The sequence below is a fragment of the Cololabis saira genome, chromosome 8 (genome assembly GCF_033807715.1).
Source record: "Cololabis saira isolate AMF1-May2022 chromosome 8, fColSai1.1, whole genome shotgun sequence".
In the NCBI taxonomy this organism is placed as follows: domain Eukaryota; kingdom Metazoa; phylum Chordata; class Actinopteri; order Beloniformes; family Belonidae; genus Cololabis; species Cololabis saira.
In genome coordinates, this window is record NC_084594.1 from 15,138,805 (window position 1) to 15,166,010 (window position 27,206).

General features: G+C 38.7%; 1 protein-coding gene across 1 annotated transcript in view; it reads right to left on the reverse strand.

The window, feature by feature from the left end:
* The window catches only part of LOC133448395 (immunoglobulin-like and fibronectin type III domain-containing protein 1), a 36,591-nt gene extending 15,268 nt beyond the window's left edge, over nucleotides 1–21,323 (reverse strand). The window contains exons 1-11 of the mRNA XM_061726869.1: nucleotides 21,147–21,323; nucleotides 17,360–17,445; nucleotides 16,155–16,190; nucleotides 5,783–5,902; nucleotides 4,400–4,542; nucleotides 4,202–4,301; nucleotides 3,998–4,042; nucleotides 3,488–3,521; nucleotides 3,179–3,365; nucleotides 2,910–3,023; nucleotides 2,619–2,787 (exon numbers count right to left, since the gene is read on the reverse strand). Of these exons, the coding sequence (XP_061582853.1) occupies nucleotides 2,619–2,787; nucleotides 2,910–3,023; nucleotides 3,179–3,365; nucleotides 3,488–3,521; nucleotides 3,998–4,042; nucleotides 4,202–4,301; nucleotides 4,400–4,542; nucleotides 5,783–5,902; nucleotides 16,155–16,190; nucleotides 17,360–17,408 (997 nt within the window). The 5' untranslated portion in view covers nucleotides 17,409–17,445; nucleotides 21,147–21,323. The remainder of the gene's footprint in view (nucleotides 1–2,618; nucleotides 2,788–2,909; nucleotides 3,024–3,178; nucleotides 3,366–3,487; nucleotides 3,522–3,997; nucleotides 4,043–4,201; nucleotides 4,302–4,399; nucleotides 4,543–5,782; nucleotides 5,903–16,154; nucleotides 16,191–17,359; nucleotides 17,446–21,146) is intronic.
* Nucleotides 21,324–27,206: the final 5,883 nt, after the last annotated feature.

The window sequence follows — 27,206 nt, forward strand, 5'->3', positions numbered from 1 at the left end:
AAGCTTCATAAAATATATACACTGACCCACAAGAGACCGCAAAAGAGCCTACAAAGTTGCCGCAGCCCCGTATCTGGGTCTATCAGACTACATCTCCCTGCAAACCCTACAGACCGGTAGGGTGCAGAAGCAGACCCACCAAAAAGATTGTACAGTTATGGAGTGAGGAGGCCACTGCTTCTCTGCAACACTGATTTGAAGTCACAGACTGGGACGTGCTCGCTGAGGAATCCAACCTGGAAAGCTTCACGGCTGCTGTACTGGACTACATCAAGTTTTGCACAGGTAGCAGTGTCCACCAAACCACCAAAGTATCCCATAACCAGAAGCCCTGGTTTAATGGAAAAGTACGGACACTGCTAAAAGCCAGGGGCACCGCCTACAAGTCAGGTAACCAGATGGACTGAAGCACAGCTCGAAAGAACCTAGCAAAGGGCATCAAAGCAGCCAAAGACAAATACAGACAATGCATTTGAGGGACACTTTGAAAACAATGACCCCTGCAGCATGTGAAGAGGAATCAGGTACCTGACTGACTACAAAAGCAACACTACACAGGTCAGTCAGGGCACCAATCTCCCAGACACACTGAACCTCTTCTTTGATCACTTTTAAAAGTGGCAGGGAAGAGTCCAGCCTGCTGAGAGGACGCAGCCTGAGGAGGAGCCGACACTTACCCTCCAGCAGCACCAGGTGAGATCCACCCTGAGAAGAATCAACACCACAAAAGCTGCTGGACCGGATGGGGTGACAGGCTGCCTATTGAAGTCCTGTGCTGACCAGCTGGCTGGGGTGTTCACCAACACCGTCAACCTCTCCTTACAGCAAGCCACAGTCCCCACCTTCTTCAAATCCACAAACATTGTTCCTGTGCCCAAAAAACCTGTTGTCGCGACACTCAATGAAAACCGCCCAGTTGCCCTAACCCCTGTCATAATGAAGTGCTTTGAGACGATTTTTTTAGCACACATTAAAGATAGCATCCCTGCAGACCTAAACAGCCTTTAGTTTGCTTACTGAGCAAACAGATCTACAGAGTATGCTGTCTCCTCCGCATTTCACTCTGCCCTGACCTACCTGGAGCAGCCAAACACATACGACACAATGCTCTTTGTGGACTTCAGCAGTGCATTCAACACTGTAATCCCCCATAAACTGGTCGACAAACTCTCCAACTTTGGACTTTCACGGCCCTTTTACATTGGCGCATACCCCACGGTTAATGCATGGATCTAGTGTGTCGTGTACCCGTTTTACATCCACCAACGCGGGGTGGCGTGTCGACGCCGCCATAAACCGGCGTATGTCCAGAACCTCGAGGAGACAGTCCATCGTTTGAAAAAGTGGTCACAACAATGACAAACTGAGGGTTTGCAGGAAGCAAAACCTGGCCAAAAAAAATCGCTTGTCCTGAGGTTCATCCATCCTTGTTTTAATTACACCTGACTGACGGTGTATAAATCTTGCTGATGCGGGGACAATACGTCATTCTACACACCCACACAGGGTACCTTATGTTTTGCGGATAACGCCTCCCGACTCATCTTCCCTCCCCACAACTCGCCTTCAGGCACGAGTTGACAAATAACACGTTTTGAATTGATATTACCAATGCGCATTAAACACGCGTTCATCATCCAGCGATATTGGTGGGATCCGATCTAAAAATGTCTTTAGACTTCAGGAGAAACAGGAGGGCGACACAACCCCCATTTAACATCAGAGATTAGGAGGTGGAACAGGGTGGTGATGGCGGCGCAGAGGATTGTGGGAGCTGAACTCCCGGACTTGGACTCTGAGCGCATACAGAGAAGGCCGCGAGCTATCTGTGTAGATATTTCCTGTTCGTAGGGAAAAGGTACAGGATTGTCAAAACAAGGACTAACAGGCTGAGAAACTGTTTTTTTCCCCAGAGCTTCGTTTTGTTTTCTGTTTTGGATAAGTGCTACCAAAATCTTGTTGTAGAAATAAAGAGGCAGTAAACATCTTTGAAATCTCTGATGCCGATGAGCACAAAGGTGTGGCTGGATTAGATGAATGCAAGTCAATTATTTGACTTGTATTTTATTATTTGATATTGGTTTTGTTGCTTTTACAATTTTAGTAGAAGTTTTGTCTTTTTGTTGTGCTTGAATTTATTTTTTTACTTTTTGACTTTATTGATTTGCATCTGTGTTAGCGGCAGTCAGCCTATATTGCACTTTGGCCAACTGAGGTTTGTTTTTTTTATCTAACTTGACCAATATGTTTGTCGCAAAAAAACCTTAATAGTAATAGTATAAACAATATGTTTTTCTTTCTTTCTTTCTTTCTTTCTTTCTTTCTTTCTTTCTTTCTTTCTTTCTTTCTTTCTTTCTTTCTTTCTTTCTTTCTTTCTTTCTTTCTTTCTTTCTTTCTTTCTTTCTTTCTTTCTTTCTTTCTCTCTCTCTCTCTCTCTCTCTCTCTCTCTCACTCTCTCTCTCTCTGTCTCTCTTTCTCTCTTTCTTTTTCTCTTTCTCTCTTTCTCTCAAGGTCCTGCTGCAGCTCATTACAGGCGAGAGGCAGGGGTTCACCCTGGACAGGTCGCCAATCCATCACAGGATATATGTATGTAATGTAATCTGTTATTGTAGACTTACCTTTAAAATCTGTGGAGAATACATTGACTCCTTCAACATCAACTGAATAGAGTCCAGCATCATCTTTTCCCAACTTATTAATTGTGAATATAAATTTCTTTCCAACTTGTTTCAGTTGATGCTTTTCCCCATCTTTTTCTTCTTTTGAGATTGGAACCATAACACCATCCTGAGAAAGGTATGTGCATAGTAAATTAGAAGAAAAAAAACAATACAAACAAACAAACAAACAAACAGCTTGAAAAATAGTAGTAGAAAAAAAACAACAAACAAACCATTTTTATGCCTCACCTTGTAAAGATAGATTTTGCTGCCTGGATCCAACAGATCCATGTCTAACTCAATTGTTGCACAGTTTTCATCTTTGACCTCAATGGGTTTCAGTGTCCTGATGTGTGTTATAAACTGAAAAAAATGAAAAATATGGCATTACAATGTAGGTATACAAACTAAAAACATAATACCAAACACAAAGGAAGTTGATCTCCAGAAAGCCAAGTTGCAGAAGTTTAATGGAGAGGCTCAAAACTTTTTGAAACACAGATCTTTATGCTGTATACCTGGGCAATCTCCTCTTCTCGTTCTTTTTTCATTTCGTTAAGCTTCTTCAGCATGCGACGAAAGTCTGTGATACCATACTCTAAACAGATCCGCTCATAGTCTTTTTTGTCTGCACTTAGCAGGATTTCCCAGATCTTCTCCTCTGTTGCCATCGGCTTAACGGCTTCACGAGTTCCGTCTGGATTGCTGCAGAGTGTTGTGCAGATTTCCACTGAAACAATTGCTCATATACTGAAGGTAATTATTGCAGGAATTGGGTAACATTATTTAATAGACAATTCACAGTTATTACATGCAGTTATACTTACCGTTTTTTAAGATTTTTTCTGATTTGTGCTGTATCTGGTGACCACAAAAATAAAGTCGAAAACTAAATATATATTTCAACATTTTCATTTGTGGTTAACCCTAACCCTATCAGTAGTGATCAAAATGGGCAGATTCCCCAAAGAATACTATACAAGGAATCTTAATATATTAATAGATTTAAAGAACGTGAAAACATTTTTTATTCAAACAAGCTTTTAAGAGATGATTTATGCTATTTTATGGATAAAGCATCTAATTTATTTTCATCTATTACTTTCAGAGTTATTTTTTTGTACATCAAGCATCACTGACAAATGTAGATTCAACCTTCTTTCACTTTATTATCCATCACCTGCGTAAATCTCGATTTAATGTCCATTTCATTTAATTTTTCAATTAATTTTTAAATGACATTTCTAGATTGTCTAGCTTTTTGCTGTTACCAATACATTTCAAATAAGAATCTCTTTCTTAAAGATTGTGGAATCAAATTGTATTTTAAAACTCACCTTCTATATTTATCTTTTGAAACTCTTTGGCCTTAGAGAATCCAACTGTAAACAAAAGCAAAAACATACAAAAAATGGATTCAGATTTTTTTGGTTCAACTTTGCAAATATATCCAATTTCTTTGTGTATATCTCATGTAATTATTATCATACACATTTAAAATGTACAGTGAATGAGAGAGTATCATGAAAGCACCATCGTACCTGCAATGACATTCAAAACAACGGTGCAAACTGCTCTCCCATATTCATTTGTAGCATAGCACTTGTAGGTGTCAGCATCATCTGGAGCCACCTTAGGAAACTGAAATGAAAATTGAGTTATCGACATTTTATTTTCCTTATATTATCAGATTAGCAGTTATTGCCTACATTTGTGTTTTGTGCTTTTACAAAGCGTACCTCAAGGGTATGTTCATGAGATGCCTCGTCATACTTCTGCACGCACAAGTGCTCGTGAAAAAGAATTTCTGCACTGGCTCTGCTCCAGGTTACTTTAGGTTTCGGTTCACCCACCACAATGGCTTTTAAGAAGGCAAATTTACCTGTAACACACCAAATTCTTTATTAGTGAAAAGCTTTTCTTTGCTATACTGTTAATAAAGATGATGGTTGCATTTACATCAGGCATATTTATACTGTAAGTACTTGAACAGAGTTATAGAAAGACCTGAGGTACTTTACGATTTTAAAACATTTTATTTACTTTTTTTAGAGATGAGATTTAACTTACACTTACTTACTTAACTTACAATACAGAGTATGAGAAAAAAAACTACTGGACAAGACCAGCAGACACCAACTCCAAAACAAACAGCCAATGCCTAAAATGAAGTCCAATTCAAAGCTCATCCAGGTTACCTATAGGAGCTTCTGTTGTGTAAATCTTTTGAATCAAATATGTCACTTAGTGAAGGAAAAGCTACAACTTTGTGCAACTTCAAATTGTTAGATTGAAAACAGACCTTACGTGCAGGAAATGTGTGGTACATTTAGCACAAAGTTGTTGGTTTAACCTCCTAAGATCTGGTGCTTACATGTTGCTTTGGGCCCTGGTTAAGAAATTGAATATTATGATATAGACAAGAAAACGTGTGATGTCCACATATGAGTACAGCAAGCTGTCACCTTTCAAAAATCATTTTAGCCATATATACTTGAATTGTTATGCTTTTGAGTTGGACTACTCAAGGCACGTTAAAAAAGGTTTGCTGAGGTGTGTTAACAAAAAACTATATTTTATTTAGTCTTTGAATCTTCTAGCTCACCTAAACTGGTCACACACTGTGTGGCGACATTTGAAGATTGTTTGCAAAGGAAATAAAAAAAAAAAGATAAGTTGACCAATATGGGGGGGCATTTTGGGGCTCAACATATTTCCGTAGTGCAGTGTCCTTCATTCATGTAGTGGTAATGCTGTGTTTTGGGTAAATAAAGGTTCGTACAATTAAAAAAAAAAAAATGTTTCAAACATTTCAAAAATCTGGATACAACAGCGACCTTATACAGTTTTATCAAACCTGTGATAAAAGCTCCCAAAGTTTCTGAAGTCTTGGTATGGTTTTCAAGCGTACTCCAAAAGACAAAACAGAATTTATTTTTACACTTTAAGGGCAGAGTAGAAATAAAATACAACTGCAAGTGTGCATCTGTATATGTGCACTGTTATTTGTAGCTTACTTTCAACATAACGTGTACGTCTTATTGTAAACATTTTATTGAAATTAATGTCATATTCCTTTTTCTTCTCTGTGTACATGTTGTATGTCAGAGAGGAAAACCTACCCTCCGGAATGGTGAGACCAATGGGCTTTCTGGTGAAATCTGGAGTTGTCTTTCCTTCCGGTAGTTCCTCCAGAAACTGGGTTATCATGACACCGGGCACCTTTGACTTCCTCTTGATGCCTAATTACATCAAATAACACAAAAAAATCAGACAAGCTAAATATTTTCATTTAAAGTAAATAATGATACATATAATGCAGAGTTGAATTTTTGAATAGGTACATTTTCAAAAATGACATTTATTTAATTATGATCATTTTAAATAAGACAATTTGAACATTCAAAATCTAATGAGCTAGATAATAGTATTAAAATAATGGAAATTAATTCTAAAAATGTCAAAAGAAAAATTAATTCAGACTAAATTAAACTGACTTCATAAGAAAAATTCAAACCCATGTATGCAGGGAATGCTTGCATACGGCAATGTGAAAATGAGAGAACACCTTTCAGTTGCAAGGTCTTATGTGCCAGGTAAAAAAATAAATAACGATCAAAAACAAATAATTTTAAATAGATAAATACATCTGTGAAAAAACAACAAGACAAAAAACTAAGCTATCATTTGAAAAAATAAGTACACCTTTCCATAGTAATTAAGAGAGGAAAGAGTAGCCAGGTGCTTATGATCAAATGTAATGGATTAATTGATCATCAACAAATGCAACCACCTCAGAAAAATCTGGCATTTCGCTTTTCTAAAGCCCTTTGGTGTCTGGTTTATAAAAGTCTATAAAAGTGAACACCATCAGCGGTAAGTTTAGATGAGCCCTTGCTCCGGCTCTTCAATCTAGGATGGGTTATAAATAATAATCTGGAGACCATTATCCACAAGAATCCGTCCTAAATCCAGATTGTGCATCGTGAAATCACAGATTCTGCTCAGATGCAACAAGCCACAGTCACAATCGTACATTTTAAGATTCCTGATAATACATGCAGAAGAAGAAAAAAATGCCTAAATACAGTGGGGCAAAAAAAGTATTTAGTCAGACACCAGTTGTGCAAGTTCTCCCACTTAAAAAGATGTGAGGCCAGTAATTTTCATGAGAGACAGAATGAAAAAAAATCCAAAGATTTTCTATGGGGTTGAGATCTGGAGACTGGCTATGCCGCTCCAGGACCTTGAAATGTTTCTTACGAAGCCACCCCTTCGTTGCCCGGGTGGTGTGTTTGGGATCATTGTCATGCTGAAAGACCCAGCCACGTTTCATCTTCAATGCCCTTGCCGATAGAAGGAGGTTTTCACTCAAAATCTCACGATACATGGCCCCATTCATTCCTTCCCATACACGGATCAGTCGTCCTGGTCCCTTTGCAGAAAAACATCCCCAAAGCATGATGTTTCCACCCCCATGCTTCACAGTAGGTTTGGTGTTATTTGGATGCAACTCAGCTTTCTTTCTCCTCCAAACACGACACGTTGTGTTTCTACCAAAAAGTTCTATTTTGGTTTCATCTGACCATAGAACATTCTTCTGCATCATCCAAATGCTCTCTAGCAAACTTCAGACGGGCCTGGACATGTACTGGCTTCAGCAGGGGGAACGTCTGGCACTGCAGGATCTGAGTCCCTGGCAGCGTAGTGTGTTACTGATGGTAACCTTTGTTACTTTGGTCCCAGCTCTCTGCAGGTCATTCACTAGGTCCCCGTGTGGTTCTGGTATCTTTACTCACCGTTCTTGTAATCATTTGACAATTACAGGCCTCTCTCATCTTTTTAAGTGTGAGAACTTGCACAATTGGTGGCTGACTAAATACTTTTTTGCCCCACTGTATGTTTTGTTTAGAAGGGTTGCCAAGAGAAAGGCTCTTTGCTCTGAAAAGAACCTGGCAGCTCAGAGGAAGTTTGCAAAACTGCATAAACCATGTCTGGAACTAGACCAAAACAGAGATGTTTGTCCACGATGCATCGGCATTTGGCCAAAACCAAACAGCAATGGCATATCTCATACCATCCGACACGATTGGTCCTGAGAGGTTGACGAATTCAGCTGAGTGTGAAGGCACGGACATTATTGTAGTGATTGAGTCAACCTCTCTATACCAATACAGTCAGCTCTGAGGACATCCGTCCAACATGCCGAGTTTGAGTCATGCCACAGAACAATGATCCCAATCTCACGGAGTGGCTGAGAAAAGGAAGAATAGAGAACAACCCCCCCCAGGTGCTGCCTTGTGAGGTGAGGTGAGTCAAGGCATAACAAGGTGCACTATGATTGCAGTAACAATGAAGGATCAACAATGAGGTCCAAGTGTTCCTCACCCTTTTTACAGAGGGTGAAATAAATCAACATATCACAGGACAGTAAGAGACATGCCATAGTTGACTATGACTATTAAAGTGGTAAACACGCCAAAGACCCTGTAAAACTTACCACCAGGTTTTCTACCATAATGGTTGGAGTGGCACAGATCAGCTGGGCTGGGTGTCACTTTGCCGCTTAATTGAGGGTACTAGCAATATGGTGAACCCGCGTGCATCGCTTAGCAATCTGGAGGAGCCCCCATTTGCTGAGGCAGTAAATGCAAGTAGTAACAGCTAATCTGAGGCCAGTGGTGCTCTGTATACACCCCTGGAACAGTCATGTGGAAACCTTAGTTTATATCGCAGTTTGTTCAGCTCAGACTGAATACAGCACTGTCAGTAAGTGGAGACTTTACTTGTCGCCAGCTATTGATCACAAATACAAGGATACAAATGCATGATGTTGAATGCTGGAATGCTTTCTCAAAGCACATCCTGGGGAGTGCATGTTCTGTACAGAATATCTGTATGAACGTGGCTGAGGTGTTGCAGAGGCCTTTCAAACTGTAGACCTCAGCCTGATTTAAATGCTGTGCCAGGACCTTGAGTGAAAAAGTAAATATCCACAAACCTCAATGAACTCAAGTAATATTTTAAAGAAAGAGTGGGCCAGCATTCCTCCACAAAAAAGTGAGAAACTTCTAATAAACAGAAAAATCCTGTTAACTCAAGTAACAGATTCTGAAGGTTCTTCCACAAGATGTTGAATCATGGGGTGTACTTAGTTCTTCAAATACTGTTTCTGCATTTTGTCTTAGTTGTTAATGACAAAGTATTATGTATTGATGTCAATGGGCGGTTGTATTATCCGTATTAGTAAAACCCTATATGGAATGGATGATTCTCTTTTTGAATGACCTGACACTCAAAACCTCACAGGGGGAGCAATGGTGCATTTTTTTTCACATGGCTTCATGTTTATAGTATTTATTTGATGACAGAAAACAGTTTATATGAAAATGCCACATCAGTTTAGACATTTGACCCTCTACATGTCATAATAACTCAAGTGAACGTTTGAAGATTTTTGTTTTGTATTATTTTGAACTAATTAGAAGTGCAAACGTATTGCATTAAATCGTTCTCTTCTCACAGAGAGCTCCATGGTGAATTGACATTTGGCTTGTCGGGTTTGTTTGACCCTTTCGATGGTTTCTTACATTTGTTCTCACAGCTCTCCCTTTGTTATTTTTGTACGAACAAGCAGTGGAAGTCGGTCCATTTACATTCCCCACATTTCTCTTGTGCATTTGCTGTGCTCTGACCCTTTCCCCTAGCAGCCCTTTTAACACGGAGCACTCTCACTGGGAAATGCTTGCTGCGATAACAGCCGCAGGAAACGTTGTCAAACACTTTTTTTTTTTCACAGAAAAAAATTCTTGCACCCAGTAGAACTTCGAAGACTATTTATAAATGACTTAACTATGCAGACCTACTGAGTGTTTTAAATTTCACAGATGTTTCTCTGAAACTGACTGCAGTGTGGTCAGTTGCGTGTTTTCTTTTTCTTTTCTTTTTCTAATTAAATAACTGGGCAGAAACACATCACTGTGGAATTAATCTGTGAGGTGCAACCAAGTGCCCAGAATACACCATATATGTTATGACTTATTTAGAATGTGTTTGATTAGAACTGGTCGATGGAGCACGTGGTAATGCTCTGAGCACAGAACCCCTAGAGTATGAAAAGATGACTAACCCTCTGCAATCTCGAGGGCTGCATCCCTGTATGCTGATCACAGGGGTATAGCTGGTCCTGGAGTCCCTGGTCTTTAATTATTTTCACTCGAAATGAAAATCCTGTAACAGGCAGAATATTAAGTATATAGTTTTACGTTTAAGAATACATTTTTCAGTCAGCACGTTGGAGCTAAACTGCAACAGAAGCAATTGAACAGTGTTGCTGTATGTTGCAAACAATGAATTCAACTGACTTCGCTGCTGTAAACAAGCCAAACTTTCACAATGTGGAATTGCAAGCATGGTGCTGTTGTCATTAAACGCACCATGTTTGTATTGGCATATTGATCAGTCTTTAATTGTCAAGCGGCAAACAGAATGCATGTTGAAGCCAGACATTCATTTCATGGGTCAGCCAGCCAAAAGTCATGATTGTAACTTGCAGAAGTTTTGGACAGAAAAATTGAAAAGGCTCATTACTTTGGGACTCAACATGACTCACATGCATGATTTAAAAACGTTGTAAAGTATAGATATGATATGCAACTATTCTTTGTGTTTGTATCAGTTATTGAGAGCCGCATTTCAAAGTGGAAATATTCTAGGCTGCAGCTGGGAGATGAATTAGCTTGCTATCACTAAAGAGCAGAAGGTTTTTCATTCAGTCATCAGGCAAAATGCCTGTAGCTGAAAATAATTTAACTGCTTCTATCATCATATTTCTAATGTAGGTTCTCTCTTTTCCATTTGAGTTAATCTAAGCAAAATTGTTGTTGAAGACAACACATGTTCTTGAATAAATGTCATTTTCTAAAATGAAATATATATATTTTTTTCTATTATTATAGTTATTTTTGCTTATTCATCATAATTTGTACAGAAATTGTACAGATCCTCTGAAACAATTCTCTCTGATTTATCACACTAAATATAGCTTTGAAATGCATCGCTGACTGCCACTGAAAGAACCTACTTCAAACATGCACACATTTGTCAGTGGCCTTTAGCTCATTAGCTCATTTAGGCAAGGTTTTATTCTTCCTGAAAAGTGATTGAATTATAAAGAGTTGTATCGTGTAAATATGCATATATTTATGTATGCATATATATATATATATATATATATATATATATATATATATATATATATATATATATATATATATGTGTATATATATATATATATATATATATATATATGTGTATATATATATATATATGTATGTATGTGTGCATGCCCTGCACAGATTTGTTGGGAACCCCCACTCTGAACGTTGACCAGAGAAAGGAAAGGAGAGACTTGTCTCATGATCTAAGAAAATTAAATAATAGCATTGTATACGTACATCCTACAAGTCCTTCTCCAAGCATATGTTTCTTTGACAACAGTTGAAAATATTATTGGCTGTATGGGGTCCATGGGACTACAGCCAACCTCCCAGCATGTGGTCCAAAAAGAAAAGGCAATCCCCAGTTCACCAGAAGGATGGTGACAAAAGGCGCACTTCCACTAGCAGAGTTCTGGGTAAATCTGCCGGACGGGAACCTCTACGGGGCCGACCGTCTCCTCGGCCCGTTCAGCCAGCGTGTTTCCATTACAATGTAGCGCCACACAAGAACCTTTTGACTGAAAAATGATCACCGCCGACCACAAGGTGGCGGTAATGCACAACGCAGAGAAAAAGTAAACAGCGGATCCTACTTGCTTTTTTTTTTTCTTTAAACATACACTGTGGCGGTAGTGATTGAGATTAAAGGAAACCCCCCACCGGACCTCTATATTGGTGTAATATGCAACAAATGTACTCGCAGCAAAATTTCTCTGGTCCAAATGCTTAAATTATTTGTGGTCACATGGTTTATGTTCACGTGAGAGGGCTGAACGTAATTTCCTGCTTTTAGAATACCCAATCAGCAGAAACCACCCCCCAGGTAGCCCCTCTAGGTCGAAAAACGTCCCTCTCCTACTACAGGGCCATTTTTTGGCCCTGTTAAGGTTCCTGAAGGCCACATTACAGGCCTGTTCCTGGTAATGGAAACATGCGGCCCGGCCCCGAAAAATCTACCTGGAACTAGGGCTGTTTGATTAATCGATTTTAAATCGTAATCGCGATTATGTAATTAGAACGATGTTAAAACGTGAAAATCGTAAAATCGATTTTTCACTTTTTTTTTTTTTTTATTTATTTATTTTTTTTACCTTGTCTGCACACATATTAATGATTGATACCATTAATGATTGATGGAAATACTTCTCAATACCTGCGACAAGTGCCCCATCGGAGAGACTCTTTAGTGTAGGAGGGGGTGTTGTAACATGCCACCGGGCATCCCTCAAGCCAGATGCGGTAGACCGGCTCGTATTCCTTGCAAAAAACTTGCAAATGTGAATAGCAAATGTAATGAGTGACATTACACACCTCTACCTCCTTCATGGGTTGCATTATTATTTAGCATGCAAAGACCCAGTTTAGTTTAATTAGAAAATGTCTTGTTTTATTTAATTGGAAATATAACTTACTGTATGTTTGCAAGTGCTGATTTGCTGATTTTTTTTTCAGAGATAAAACTTTATATTTTATTATATTTTTTAAAACTTTTTTTCAACTTATTTTACAGAGTTTTGCACTTTATTTATTCATTTTTGGTTTAATAAGAGCAAAGTTTGCACTTAAAGCCCAATGGGGCAAATGTTCAATAAAAAAACAGCATATTTGAAATCATTTCTTTGCCTTTTGTCAATTCACAAAATAATCGTAATCGTAATCGAAAATCGGATTTTGAAAGAAAAAAATCGAGATTTTATTTTTGGGCAAAATCGAACAGCCCTACCTGGAACTCCCGCTAGTGGAAACGTGCCTAAAGAGGCAGCCTAACTCCTCGGTCAAGTCATGCTACTGTCTGATTACACAATATGTCACTTTTGGAACAACTCTTCCTTCTGGAGCTGCATGGCTTCCCACTGGTGTTGATGTTCCTCTCAATTCTAGAGTAGGCCTCTGTGAGACGGTGCATTCATGATGGAGGGGAGTAACTTGTACAAGCCAGAGGGCAGCTGGGACTAAGAGCATAACTGAGGCCCACCTCACACGAGCAATCCCTGCCACTGAACAGCATACAAGAGGACGAGGTAAAATCAGGGGCAACCTGTGCACCTAGGGTTGCCACTTTTCAGAAATAGAAATAAGGGACGCCCTGATTTCAGCAGCGCAGGAGCCAAAAAAAAAGCCCCAAAACTTCTAAACTGAATAAAAATGTGTTTATTTTATATGAAAAAACTAAATGCTTTGATTTAAAGTTTAAAGTGCTTTAATAGCATTGAACTTGCATGACTGTACAGACAGACAACCATACTAGTAACTGAAATATCCTCCTATGCTATGTACGTCCACATCAGCCCAGATGTATAATATAGCCTACAGGTGAAGAATATGGTGTAAAAGTTAATTTATTTCAATAATTCAACTAGAATATGGTGTAAAAGTTAACTTATTTCAATAATTCAACTAGAATATGGTGTAAAAGTTAACTTATTTCCATAATTCAACTAGAATATGGTGTAAAAGTTAATTTATTTCAATAATTCAACTAGAATATGGTGTAAAAGTTAACTTATTTCAATAATTCAACTAGAATATGGTGTAAAAGTTAACTTATTTCCATAATTCAACTAGAATATGGTGTAAAAGTTAATTTATTTCAATAATTCAACTAGAATATGGTGTAAAAGTTAATTTATTTCAATAATTCAACTAAAATACGGTGTAAAGGTTCATTTATTTCAATAATTCAACTAGAATATGGTGTCAAAGTTAATGAAAATACGGTACAAATCGCGTCCCGTATTAGTTCAATATGGGACGCAACATTTTTTTCTCAAATAAAGGACAATTCCGTATTTTACGGGACGGGTGGCAACCCTATGTGCACCTCAGGACGAGCCCCATTTGAAGGTCCAGGTGAAGGCATCCTTGAAGAGGTCCACAGTTATTATTATAACACTGAGAATCAGTCGGAAATAAAAACGGCTTCATCATGGTCGCACTGATACTAGTTAAGAGTCCTAGCAACATGTTACTCATTTATAGCGTTAACATTTTATGGCCAGTGTCAGGAAGCTCAGCTTTGGTTACAGTTCATGAGTCCTCGACACAGATAAAAGCATCTAAGCATATTCCTCCTCCTTATGTTTCAGCTTTAACCTTCTTTTTTTTTTTTATTTAGCCTTTGTTAACCCATCTTCTGTATCTTCCTCCATTACACCAACAAAGGGGACATCTTCTCATTATATCCAAAAAGCTCCTTCAGAGGGTTCTCCTTTTTTCTTCTGCCACACAGCTTCATCTCCAAGAACAATTAGAACTCGTTGTTCTTGCTCTCCATTGAGTTTTTATTGTTGTTTTTATTTTTTGACTGGACTTCTTCTTTTTAATGCCATTGAAAAACTATGAAAATATCTGAAAATGTTGTTTTACAGTGATTGAGCACACGTTAAGAGTACCATCACTTGCCCAGACCATTTTTTTAACTGTGCAAAATATTGACATAAATACATGATATAAAATAAATACAGAAACATAATATATAATGAACTACACATTTTCATTTTTTACTTATTTACAGCATAATTGCATTTTTTGTGTGTTTTTATGTTTCATTTTTAATGTGGAAAGGTACCAACAAATTTGTCCATGCATGTATTTTGTATCTTTGGCAAATAATATTCAAATTCCATTAACCTCAGATCAGTTTTTGCCACATTGCTAGTGCTGGCTGGTGGGGATATATGGGACCGCGAATACTGAATATGTAGTTGGACACACACCAGGACTAATGCTGAGACCTGCAGTGGGCTGTACTGCAGAGAGCAGGTTTATTCAAACTGAATTTCTTAACCCTGCACTCAGGGAAAAAAAGCAGCAAGGCCTGAGTTAGTTTTTTTCTTTCTTTTGCTTAGTCCTCTGCTGAACTTCCTGGCATTTCTTTTCATTTCCTTATAATTCCTCCATCATAGTTAGCAAGTCATGGGAATTCATCAGTTGGATGATGTTTGAGTGGGCTGAAGGTATATAATACTGTTTCATCATGATACACTCGGTAAAGGAGTAAATGTGTGGTCTCGTTGTTAAAGTTCTTAGGTCTTTATAGACAAAGAATAGAGAACGAACAGCTCACGCTCCTCCGCTTCAGCCAACAGCTGCTCAGATGACGCATCAGTAATTTATGAGGACATCGTGTCAGTCCTGTTTACCATCTGACCTTTTCAACTTAATTCAGTTTTGTCACTTCTGTCTATGCAGGCTGGCGTGACACTTTAATATCCAGTCTCTGATACCATAATTTTTACTGGAAACGCTTTACTTATCCCATAATATTCATTTCCCTTCAGGGATAAATGAAGTATTTTTAAATTAATGTTGAAAAAAAGGTTTATCTCAAGAAAATAAGCTCTGTTGGTATAAGATAGCGGCATAAATGTTCACAGATTCTGAGCCGCTGTTCATGAAACCAAAATGCTTCTGTGTCAGAGTTCGGTGTCAATGTTACCAACCCGTACTTTCTGGGACAGACTTTACACACACTAAGTCGTTGCATGTCATCTTTACAGCCGGGAATAAGGACACGCGTTTATCTTCACTGTGAAGTTAAAGAAAAGGAGCAAGCTTTATTTATTTTGCAGTGGGTACTTGTTCTCTGGGTTCTTGCTGCAATAACATGAGGAATCAAACAAAATCAAAATCAACAAGCCTCAGGGCTTCTCAATGACCACTGTGTCATTCCAGCTGATAACCTTGGGATCACAGTGTTCTGAGTTAACTTGACACCACAGGGTTCTTGGAAAAAAGCAATTTTTGCCACTGTGGGAAGACATAAAAGCTCATGGCTCAGAGAAATACCATAGGTTAAAGCAAAAGGCTGGAATCTCATTTTTACATATACCAAGTTGAAGCTCTTTGCAGTTTCTGTGTTAACCCTAATTTGAGATGATTATTAAAGTTGGAGATCTTTGCGATTCTAAGGGGTCATTGGGAGGCTTGGATCAGTTACTTTTATGATGTTAGGAGGTATGACAATTTGTAGAGCGCTAATTCAGATTCAGGCTTGTGTGGCATTTTCCTTTTAGATTATAATTTGAAAAATGACAGTCAACCATAGTTCCCTCTGGCAACACCGTATAGCTCTTGATCCAGCATGAAAGGTTGATGGAAATGTCACAATGAAGTGCATCTTTTGCGACATTGAAAGTTATATCATCCGCTTTGGATGACGCCTTTCAAGAAGTGATGAGGATCACATCATACATGCAAACTCACCCAACATAGAGTCATGCATATACACAAGGTGAGTCACTTGTGCGATTCCATTTCCTTTTTGCTCGCATACCTTTGTCATCGGGGAGAGCGTCCTCAGATTCGCCGACTTAACACGCAACGTGACAGCGGGAGAGGGCAAAGGGGACAGGTAAATGTTTAACCCTGACAAAAGTACCATGGCAGGTTGGAACTTCGACAGGATTTTGGACACATAATAAACACAGAACACCACAAAGTACAGCATGTACCCCCAAAAAAGAGAGCACAAACATGGAAAGAGCTTTTTCAGACTGAAAATACTCTGACACGTCACACAACAGAAACTGTTAGTTACAGACAAAATGTAACACAGCAATGTGTTAGCAATGGGGTGTTGCAGCAGCATGGAGGAAGCGATGTTGTGTTTATTAGACTCAACATGACGCTGGCTTACGCAGGTTCCCAGGGAAGACATCTCAGGATGATTCCTGTGTGGTGCTTGAGAGAAATTGAGGAAATATTTGAAGAAAAAGCAGTTTGCAGGGAATTAATCAAAGAGAAGGCTTCATTTTCATCTTGTATCAAACAAGAATAGCACGTCATTTTCAGTTGTGTACACTTGCATCGTGCAGTGAGCCTCTTTTTTAGTATCAGGATCACATCCTGATAAGGATTTTTAGATGATGCTCAGCAATATTTGTTGCTGCATTTTCTGAAATAATTTTATTCTCTTCTTTATCCTCGAGTTGGTGATTCCAGCTGATTCGGATGAATTCCTTTGGCATCTCTCACTTCTCAGATTACTTCTTATGCCACGATATCCTCGCAACTCCCAGAGACGGCATTCAAACTTGCTGATGCTTCTTTACAACGGGGAAATCTGTTGCTCGGTCCACACGGGTTAGACAAACAACACAAAAAACATCCTTCGCTGGTGAAGTTTCTTGATGTCATCAGTGATAGTGTTGTGATTTGAAAAATCATCATTTCTGCTTCCTCCAGGACTTATTGCGGACCGTTCATCTTTTTATCTCATCAGAAATGGCCAGCTCTCATCTTGATCTTTCAGATGCCTTGGGTTCCATATCTTCAAAAATGTTGTTTTCTCCACCCAACACTTTCATTATGTCTTCTTCGCAGTGCATGTCGGATTTCCATGTGTTTGCAGGTTTGGGGTTCATGGTATAGCAAGACTCTTGATTTTGTATGGACTTCAGTTTTGTAGAGGGAATCCTGTTCATCGTCAACAGTGAGGGGATAAAAGGATACCAACCTTTAACGGACTTTTACACTTACCCGTCTGGCCAGTGCCAGTTTGATCGGTCACCTTTGTCCTTTTCCACATCTTGATTCACTCCTGAATTCTGCTGACTCAGAGGTTTCTGGACAAAAAGGGGGGAACAAGTAAATATAATGGAATATGAGACAAAAAAAAAAACAACCTTTCAGCACTGATTCATGCGTGACTGATATTCTCCTGAGTTAGGTCTGGAATTTTTAAATTGGCAAAACTAATCGTTCTCTTGTTGAACATTTAAAGGAATTACATGGGAAGGTTATGGTTATTTAAAACCTTTGGAGGAATTGTGTCTGCTCTAAATTGCTGAAAGCCTTTTCAGAGATGCACTGCCCCTCTCCACCGGCAGGTACTTTAATCCATCTGTAATAGGCAGCAGCTAGTGACATTTACTGTAACATGATCTAAATCCCTGTCTTGCAAATCCTCGTCACCCATGTGCTAATTCAAAGAGCTAACTAAACACGGCTCATAACGAATCCTTATAAAAACAAGATGATGATTTAGATGATGACACATCGCCACTGCCCCCTCCTCCTGGCAGAGTCTTCTCAAAAGGGAATTCACCAAAAGTAAATTGAAGAAACTTTCAAAAATGATGTCAAGTGAATTATATTTATCTCTGTAAATGAATACAAACAAATGAGTATGGCCACTCTTTCCTTTCTAAACAACAGAAATGTAGGGCAGGTCCAGTGGATGTAACTGTGGGACTGACAATAAAAATCAAAATCTTTTGTCTAAAATTCTTCGGACTTTCTGACAACACTATATGGGAAATAAGCGGAGAATAATAATAATAATAATCTCACCGCGGCCACTGAGTAGCTTTCTGAACATTTGAAATGTATTGAAATTTACATTAACCTTTCACTTTACTTTTCATGTTGCTTTTAATAGAAGTGGCAAAGCAGATGCAGCCAGACAGAGGAGGAGTGTGAAAGCTAAAACAGACCTAGCTGCGGTTGATCAGACCGCTGTTGTGCTATTGGGCTGTTGTGTAGACATTTAGCAACCCAATACCCCGACTACAGCATATCAGTATGTTTGTGAGTGAGTTTGCGGTGATGGAGTTGCTCAGGCGCAGCCCTCTGATTGATGGATGGACAGATTCATTATTAATGCTGGGGATACTTTTCCTTTCTCTTCTTTGTAAATGACTAAAACAACACAAACAAAATACAGGCCTGTTAAATACCAATCTCCAAGCTTCAAATGAATTATCACATACTGTACAGTTCATAGTTTCACCTTTTGTATTAAGAAATATAAATATCTTTAAGACCGAAAGAGTTACTGACTTTAAATTAAGATATATTTTTAAAAGCAAACAGAAAATGATAAATGATACAGTAATATAGATTTTGAGATCGGCATTGATCGCAAAAGCTCATCTAGTGCCTCATTAACGAATGTAAAAGATGTTAAAGGAACTGCAGAGTACTTGAAAGTATTAGACGCACTTATGTTGCCAACTGACTCGCAGCCAACTGAACTGTTACATGAGCCAACACTCAGCACAGTAATCAACATATTATAGGTTGTTTTCCTGTATATTTTTTTGTCTTTATAACATTTTAACCTAAAGACAGGTTAAGAGTGTCTCGTTGGATGTTTGTGTTGGACTAAAATCTGTTACAGTCTTCATTACTTTGTTGGTTGACATGAGCTTTCAGAGGGTAAGACGTGAGCCGTGTTTGAGTGCCGATTTTACTCTGAATAACAGCATGTTTGATAGAATTTGCCCATAAATTGTATTTATGGGATTTTGTTTATGGCGTCAGATGTTTTAGCCACTGTAGTTGTTATGACTTATTTCCTGATGCCACGAAACAACTGCTTGCTTTTGTGTATTGAGTAGTTTTTAATCATTGACTGCATTTTTCTTAAAGTTACAGTCTATGATCTTGTACAATAAGGTACGTCTTTTACTGCTGTCTGTCATCTTCGAAAACAATATATGTATATAATTGTATTTATTTATTTTTTTCTGTTGCACACGCTTCAGCATATGTTCGTAAAAGTTCTGGGTTTCAGATGCATTCTTGGCTCTCGCTGCTTCTTAAATGAGCTGGATGACATATGGTAAAACAGTCTGCAAGATGAGTCCTTTTGGCTTAAAGGGAGCCCACCCCCACTCCTATTCCCTTCCAAAGAAAAGTTTTCATGTTTTAGCTCATCACATTAAGGATATAATCTTAGCCCGTGACTCTCATATGCTGTAATGAAACCTGACGCGTGTGTGGGACAAGTGTATTGTTGCTTGACAAAAAAAGCCTGGATTATACCCTGGACATCTGCCTAAATCACTCAGAGATAAATATACTGTATGCTTCCTAGAGCGGATTTTAGAAAATCCTTTTGTGGCATAAGCAACAACAGTAATGTTGCTTTGAAAAATATACATAATTTTATATAAAGTGTATACGCAGGCAAACAAGTTGTCATTTCAGGTAATTCATGGCACATCCCCAAGATCAGAATAAGAGATGGACCATCTATGATGGTGGAGGTCGAACTTACTTACAATTTTTGGAGAAAACAATATTGATTTTAAGGTGATGTCAATGTTTTTCATGTGATGAAACCTCTCGAGTTTGCTCAAAGCACTGTACTCATTTACAATACTCCTAAAAAGATGAAATGCAGACTTTTTAAAAGTTACATTTAAGGGAAAAAAATGGTGAAGGCCCCATGCAACACAAACAGAACAGGGCCTAATGTTTTCGTAGTACGTGACTGGTTCAGTGAATCCTCCACCCTCTGCAGATGACTGCACCGATGACCACATACTCTGGAAATGGCATTCGGTAGCTTCTCATGTGTCCCTCACTCCATCTTTTTTTTTTCTTGTCCCTTGTTGCAGCAGAGCAAATGTGGCTTCAGCAATGCAACTCACGCAATACTGAGCTTTATGACAAGGCCATTTGGCGTCGTGTAATGCTGCTGCATGATTGTCCCGGGGGATTTGCTCAGTTTTCAGTTTCTGTCAGAAGGTTTACAAGTTGATTCATTTATCATTCAAACCAAGAAGTGGAATAGTTAGCCTGGTGGATATTGCATTTTGTGATGAGTTGTGAGTGAGTCTGATTGATTGTTTCTTTGACAGGTTTATTGCTTTAACATTCTAAACAACCATCTATGCACACGTTTGTTTGTGCGCTAGGTAAAGAAGAAAGGATGGTATCAACTCCAGTTCTGCAGAGTTATTTAATGCGAGAAGAAAGTGAGCTTCTGCCAAACTTCAGTTCACGCCCTCCTGAATCTCAGGCTGCGTATTGATTTGATACATCCATCTAAAGTTAGTCATCACTCAACAACCTGTGATCCAGCATCACAGACTTTAAATGAGGAAACTCACACTAAGAAGCCTGCATGCCTTGTGAAGTTGATGTCATACGTTAATACCAAATCTGTGTCCTGTATGTCACTAAATCCAGTGTGCAAATATTGATAATGTAGTATGTACACCGTAACTTGAGCAACTGAGTTTGGATAGGCAATACAAATTCTTTTAACTGTGTTTTTGCTTCTTCAGAACAAGCTTGGCCTTTAGAAGATAAAAATGGAAACGTGTCTTTGTTACACCCACATGCAGGAGTTATTTTTTTCTTCAACTTTGTGCACCTGTTTGTATGAACTTCTTCATGATCAAACAGAGAAGCACATGTTGCATTTATCTACATTTTATCTACATTTTGTCAACGTTTGGGAGCTCGCAGATAAGGTTCACAACTCTGCTCAGTACATTTTCTCACCCATGCTTTAATTTTCAGGACCACCTACCTGCGCTCAGCGCTCCGTGCTCTCTTTCCTTTCAGACAGCAGTCTGGTCACACTGTGCTGTCCCCTAATTTTGTCAACGTAATAGATCCCTCCAGCAGTATGCAAGTCAGTGCCTAAAGCTCATGTACGGCCCAGACCCTGGTGACAGCTCAAAGCTCCTTAGACTTTTTTTTGAATTTGTGACGACTCTGAAGATATTGGAGGATGAGTGGGCGGTGAAGAAGGGGGCTGACTTTAAAGGGTGGGTTGATGATCAGGATAAATACCTCTTAAAGCATGACTTGTCACTATAAAACAGGGGGGGGGGGGTTCAAGATTCCTTATTGTCATTCATATTTCATAACAATGAAATTACAGGTGCTTCATCGCAGGTGCTGGTCCTTGTACTGTACTGTAAAATGAGGATAACGCTTTGTAATTGTGTTTAAACCTGGACTCTAGGTTTGAGTAATAAGACTCATATTACTATTATTAACGAAAACACATTGGCAAAGTGGAATAAAAATCACTGCACCTATAAATGAAATGTATTACTATTATTATTATTATTATTATACTGTATTAAGTATCAATGGGGCAAAATTCCATCTTTGAAAGGATTTACATCAGTGTTTATACAGTCTAAATAGTTCTTAGAAGGGGAAAAAGAAAATCTTCCAAATGTTAAAATCTTCATTTAAAATCAAAGTTGAAGGGTGCAGTAGAAGACTCTTTTCGCGTGTCATATTACGCATTCTAGTGCCATAGCTGCATGTCCTGTCAAGAGCTGTATTATTTTCAGCTAAAATTAAAGTGGACACCCATTGTTCGAGGGGGCTTGATAAAAGCTTGAAATGCACTGGCTGTCACATTGTCCCCTCCCATCAAGTGCTCTGTCAAACTGAGGGCACTGAGGAGATAATGTTCCTGTGAATATCTGAAGCTTCATAGACCATTTAGAAGTATTTGTTGCTCACAAAATAAATATATAAATAAATCTGTGCCAGAAATGCCATGCAGTAAACAATGATATAAAATTAATCCAGCCATGCATGGTACACACTGATCTCTAAGCAAGTGAGATACATTGTGCAGTTTGTCATAGCTACCTATGCAGTTTTACTTTTCACGGTGTTTAAAATTCACGTTCCAAAGGCTATGAGTGTACAATGTTGACCTTTTTGAAAATGTCATGTTTTATTAGGAATGTTGGCAAAACAAGCCACGACAGATAAATCTGGACAGACACAGCATGGCCTACCCTCCCCCTCCCCGGGGAAATCTGTTTTCTCAACTACATGCCGGTCTTAACGCATGCCCAAAACCTTTATGACCCTTGCTGTAAACTTTGACTTGAGCACACAACAACAATCATAAATCTGAGCTGCTGCATGTCAAGAACCCGACTAAGTGACTAGCGTCGTTTCCCCCGGAGGTGGTAACAGGTCTGTCCACATTTAAGGTGCATGTAAGGTAAACTTGACAAATGTTTACTATACATTTTAAGAAAGAAAACCCTTTTAATATTTAATCTGCATTGTCACATCGGGTTGTGGTCTGGTACCAGTTAGTAGCATTATGTCACAGTTTTGGTATTTAGTTCCTGTTTTATTTTGAAACCCTGTGTCCTTGTGTTTCAGTTCTGTCTTGACTTCCCTTGTTCCCATATCTTGTTTTGTCTTTCCCTTTCTCCCTGCTGGTCCATACTGTTTCCTTCCCCCATGTGTCAGGTCAGGTTATTTTGGATTATGTCATGTTCATGTTCTGTTTTTTTTTTGTATCCTGCACAGCCGGTTTTTATTAAATAAATACATTTTTTGGAAGTTCTTCCTCCTGATCTCCTGCATCTGCATATGGGTCCTATCCTCCACATAAAACCCATCTTCTGTTTCTGGATGAACATCTTATAACACAGCAACATGCATAGTATTGTTTTGCAATTGTTCATGTGATGAAATGCAGAGATATTTAAAAAGAAAAGAAAAAGAATCAGTCAGTGTTTACTTATGTATCCATCCTTAATTATATATAATTGTTTGATACTATAATAATTCCTGCAGTCCCTTGCTTCTAGCCCTTTCTACATTATAAAGTATTCAAACAGCATTCAGAGGCCAAATGGAGGCCAGCTGTCTCAGGCCTCAGATGCAGATGAGGAATATTTCTGGATGTTATGTAAGCACGTTATGTAAACTGTGATTGTATAGGAAGTTTACTTTAGTTTGATGTGCTTATGCTCACAAGCTTTCTCGAAAGCATGTCATTAATGCAGGATGGACTATCTAGATTGATCTAGAACTTTGACATGAAATGACTGTCGTCAAAGCGCAGTAGTAGTTTATCTATCAATGCTGACAATATGATTAAATATGACAAACTGGATACAATTTTTATTTCCAATAAAAAACACCACCCTATACTTTACAGGGCATGGGAAAAAAAATAACATTGCGATATTCAGGTGATTTCTCTGTTGCTGTTGCTTGTGTGAATTCCAACATGTGATTTTCGATGACATAAAGATGCATAAGTCTACAACCAGATCCTGCATGCTTCACTCTCTAATGCTGTATGACGCGTCATCGGACTGCTATCAACTGTTTTCCTTTCTGACACTTTCAGGTAAATCATGACTAATGATGGTTTAGTATTCTCCAAATGCCGTGGCCCACGTGCCAACTGACTCCTGAGAAGCATCTGTTCCTAATGGTCCGTCTCATAATTCACACTCTGCTTCTTCTCGCCTCGCTTCCACTCCATTTACCATCCCTATCCACCCTCTTTAACATTCCACTCCTGCCTTTAAGTCTGCTTTCTGAAGGGGTTTTATCTTGCTTCTTGATTTTAATCCGTCTGAGTCAGTTTAATGCTTTACAGCCATTTTACCGCCAAATGAAGTTGGCTTATTTGCTTTGGGCTTGCCACACATTTGTTCTTTTTTTCGTGTCCATCTGTTTCCTTATTGTTTCCAAACTGTCAGTTCAAGAACATATATATATGTTAGCATACATATATATAGCATATATATATGTAAGCTATATATGTATATATAGCTTGCCACTAAATGTTAGATCTGCCCAGACCCTAGTGGTTTTTAAGTCTTCTTTGAAAACTAATTTATTTTCTTTGGGTTTTAGTGTGTGACAAATTAGTTCCCCACATCTGTGTGAAGTGATTGTGCACTTTATGTGTCTGTTCTTTGTCGTCTATTCTCTATTTTTTTATTACTATTTTATTGATCATTTTAGTATGTTAGTGATTTTATTGTTTCTACACTGTGTACTGTGTTTTTCTTTTGGTATTGTTTTATTTTCTTGTATGCTGTACAGCACTTTGGTCGACCTCAGTCGTTTTTAAATGTGCTTTATAAATAAAATTGACATATATAACATATAATACTTTTATTTTTTGAGACCAGGTCAACTTCAAGGATTTATTTATTTATTTATTTATTTAAGCATTAATGCAAGTCTTCCTGTGGGTGGCTATGCATTTTTTATCTGGATAAAGTGTCATAATCAGTGAGACACTTTTATCAACCAGGCATAATGTTGGAGAGCTTCAGGGGGTAGACCACGCTATCAGGGAAATGGATTCCACCAATCCTTCTCAGAGGCCAGTGGCTGATGAGGTCCCACCATGACTCTGATTTACTGCTCCGCTGGCTTTGCCCTGCAGATACGCCCCGCTCGGGGCTCGGCCTACAGCAGCATATACAGAAATCAGGAGGTATTTCTGATTCCTGTGGCTGTAAAGTAAACGTGTTCCTCCTCTTTCTCCATACATTCGCTGACTTCGTGGTGATCCGGAGTTCAGAGGCTTGCACGGATGTAACACTTTTCCTTTTAAGGCTTTCTACCTTCAGCACACATATACAATAAAATACTGGCCAGTGCTCTGATGTGATTTACGAGTTTAAAGACAACAAAAGAGGAATAAAAAGCAAAGTTATATCCCCAGCTGCAATGTGCAGCCGGGACGACCGTCATCTGAACTCTGAACCTGTAAAACATCCAGCATTTTAAAATAACGACATGTTCAACCAGTGAGGCAGAAGTGACAGTTGAACTTCTTACTTGAGCTTCAGAATAATTGCATGCTTGCTTTTCACAGGTCTCTGATCCTAAAGTGGAGCTCATCATGTCCCTGTCATGGAATCAACAGCAGGAAAAACCCAATTTCAAATGAGTTGTACTTCACAGGATTACTTTACCGAGCATGTACAAAGAGAAACTGACCAAAGACTTCCTCTTTCTAAAATCCTTATCACACCCAGAGAGCCACAGATTTGCATTATGTAGGTGAGTACGTCCTATTATTTCTGTCTGGATGTGAGTAAGATACACACAAATTCAGAGGGTAAGAGAGGCAGGTTTGGGTTGTCATGTTGAGATTGCAGCGTAAAGTGTAGCCATCCTCATGTTGCATAATCACAGTGATCAGTGTTGCAGAACATGATGTTTAGTCTTAAGTGGATGTGAAATGAATGTTTGGAGTAGAAAGTCTCCTTTTTATCTCCTGCTGTGGGTGATGAAGGTAGTACTCAGCTTTTCCTTTTTTTCTTAACTTGGAAAAGTGTCACGGTAAACTTGTTCCACTCATTCTGCTATCACATTCAGTGTTTTTCATTTACACTTAAAGTATGAAAGTGAACATACGAGAAACTCCATCCATCCATCCATCCATCCATCCATCCATCCATCCATCGCACATCCTGAACATAATATTTTAAAACCTTTCATTTATAGTGTTTTTGTTACCGAGTTTGAATCCACGCTAAAGAGTGTTGCGTCCTCCCACAGGAAACGCATCTCTGAACTGCCTGAAACTGCGAGTGTGTAAACCAGTTTTTTTTTTTCATTTACTTTGTGGCATCAGTGTGAAATATATTTGCATAATTCCTTGGAGCCATGTGACTAGCTTTGCACACATCTGAGAAAGCGAGCCGCTCCTTTTCAAATACTTTGCCTTTGACCGAGAGGAATAGAAAGCATACAGTCATGCGTCATAGTAAAGTGCAAGTGAAAAGGGAAATGCCTCAGTAAAGGGTTCGAACTGATAAATCGACTTGATGGCAACACTTTTTAATTCCACAGTTGGAAAATAATGCAACCTGTAGGACTCGAGACCCCCCAGTGTTCTCTTTGATATAAAACACAGTACACTAACTGAGAAACAAAACAGAGCAAATATTATATTTTGCTTTTAATGTGGAAAAGATACTGAGTGCAGAATATAAAAAAAAATCTTTAACGGAGTCGACAGATGGTGGAACAGATGTCACTCGTGCTCTGATACGGCGGCAATGCCGTCCTCATCCTCAAGTGCTAATTGATAATTTAGTAGGAATGTGTAATGGTCACATCTTGGCCATTGAAAAGAGTGAGAGCTGGTGTCAAACTGTCAACAGATTACGTTGTGCTTAAGCATTTTCATGGGGATCTCTGTTCAAAGACAATGTTTAACATCTCAAAATGATAATCAGTTAAGTTGTGAGCGAGGCTGCGGTAACCGGATATTTCTTACAGTATGTTGAAACTAAATCTGCATATCAGTAGCTGTTTATGTGCTATACATGACACTGTCTAGCAACAATAGATATTCATTAACAAGGACCTGGAAGATGTTGGTCTCTGCCCTCCTCATTTTACACAAACATCAAATCAGAGCTGATATGTTTGAATTATTGATGAATTTTCCCACTTGCTGCTGCTGCTTCTCTGACTCATCGTGTAACTTCTTCCTGCCTACAAGATTCTTAGACTTTGAGGCTGTGTTGCTGGAGTCACTGTGAAGAGTTTTTTTAGCTTTGAGAGTGTCGGGGGTCGAGGTTTAGCATGGCTTGTCTGGTATTCATCACATGACTCAACTGCTGGAGGAGTATTAGGGTAGCTGAAATGTCTCATATTTCTAGCCAAGAAAGTGAAGACTCCTCCACACTTTAAAGAAAAGATGTCTGCAATATTCTTGACATTCTGGATGATTTCTTTTACCTACAGGTGTAATGTCCTTCTCCTATTGTAGTCAGAAATGTTTAGTAGTACTACCTGTGTCCTCCACCAACATTCATACCCTTTCCTC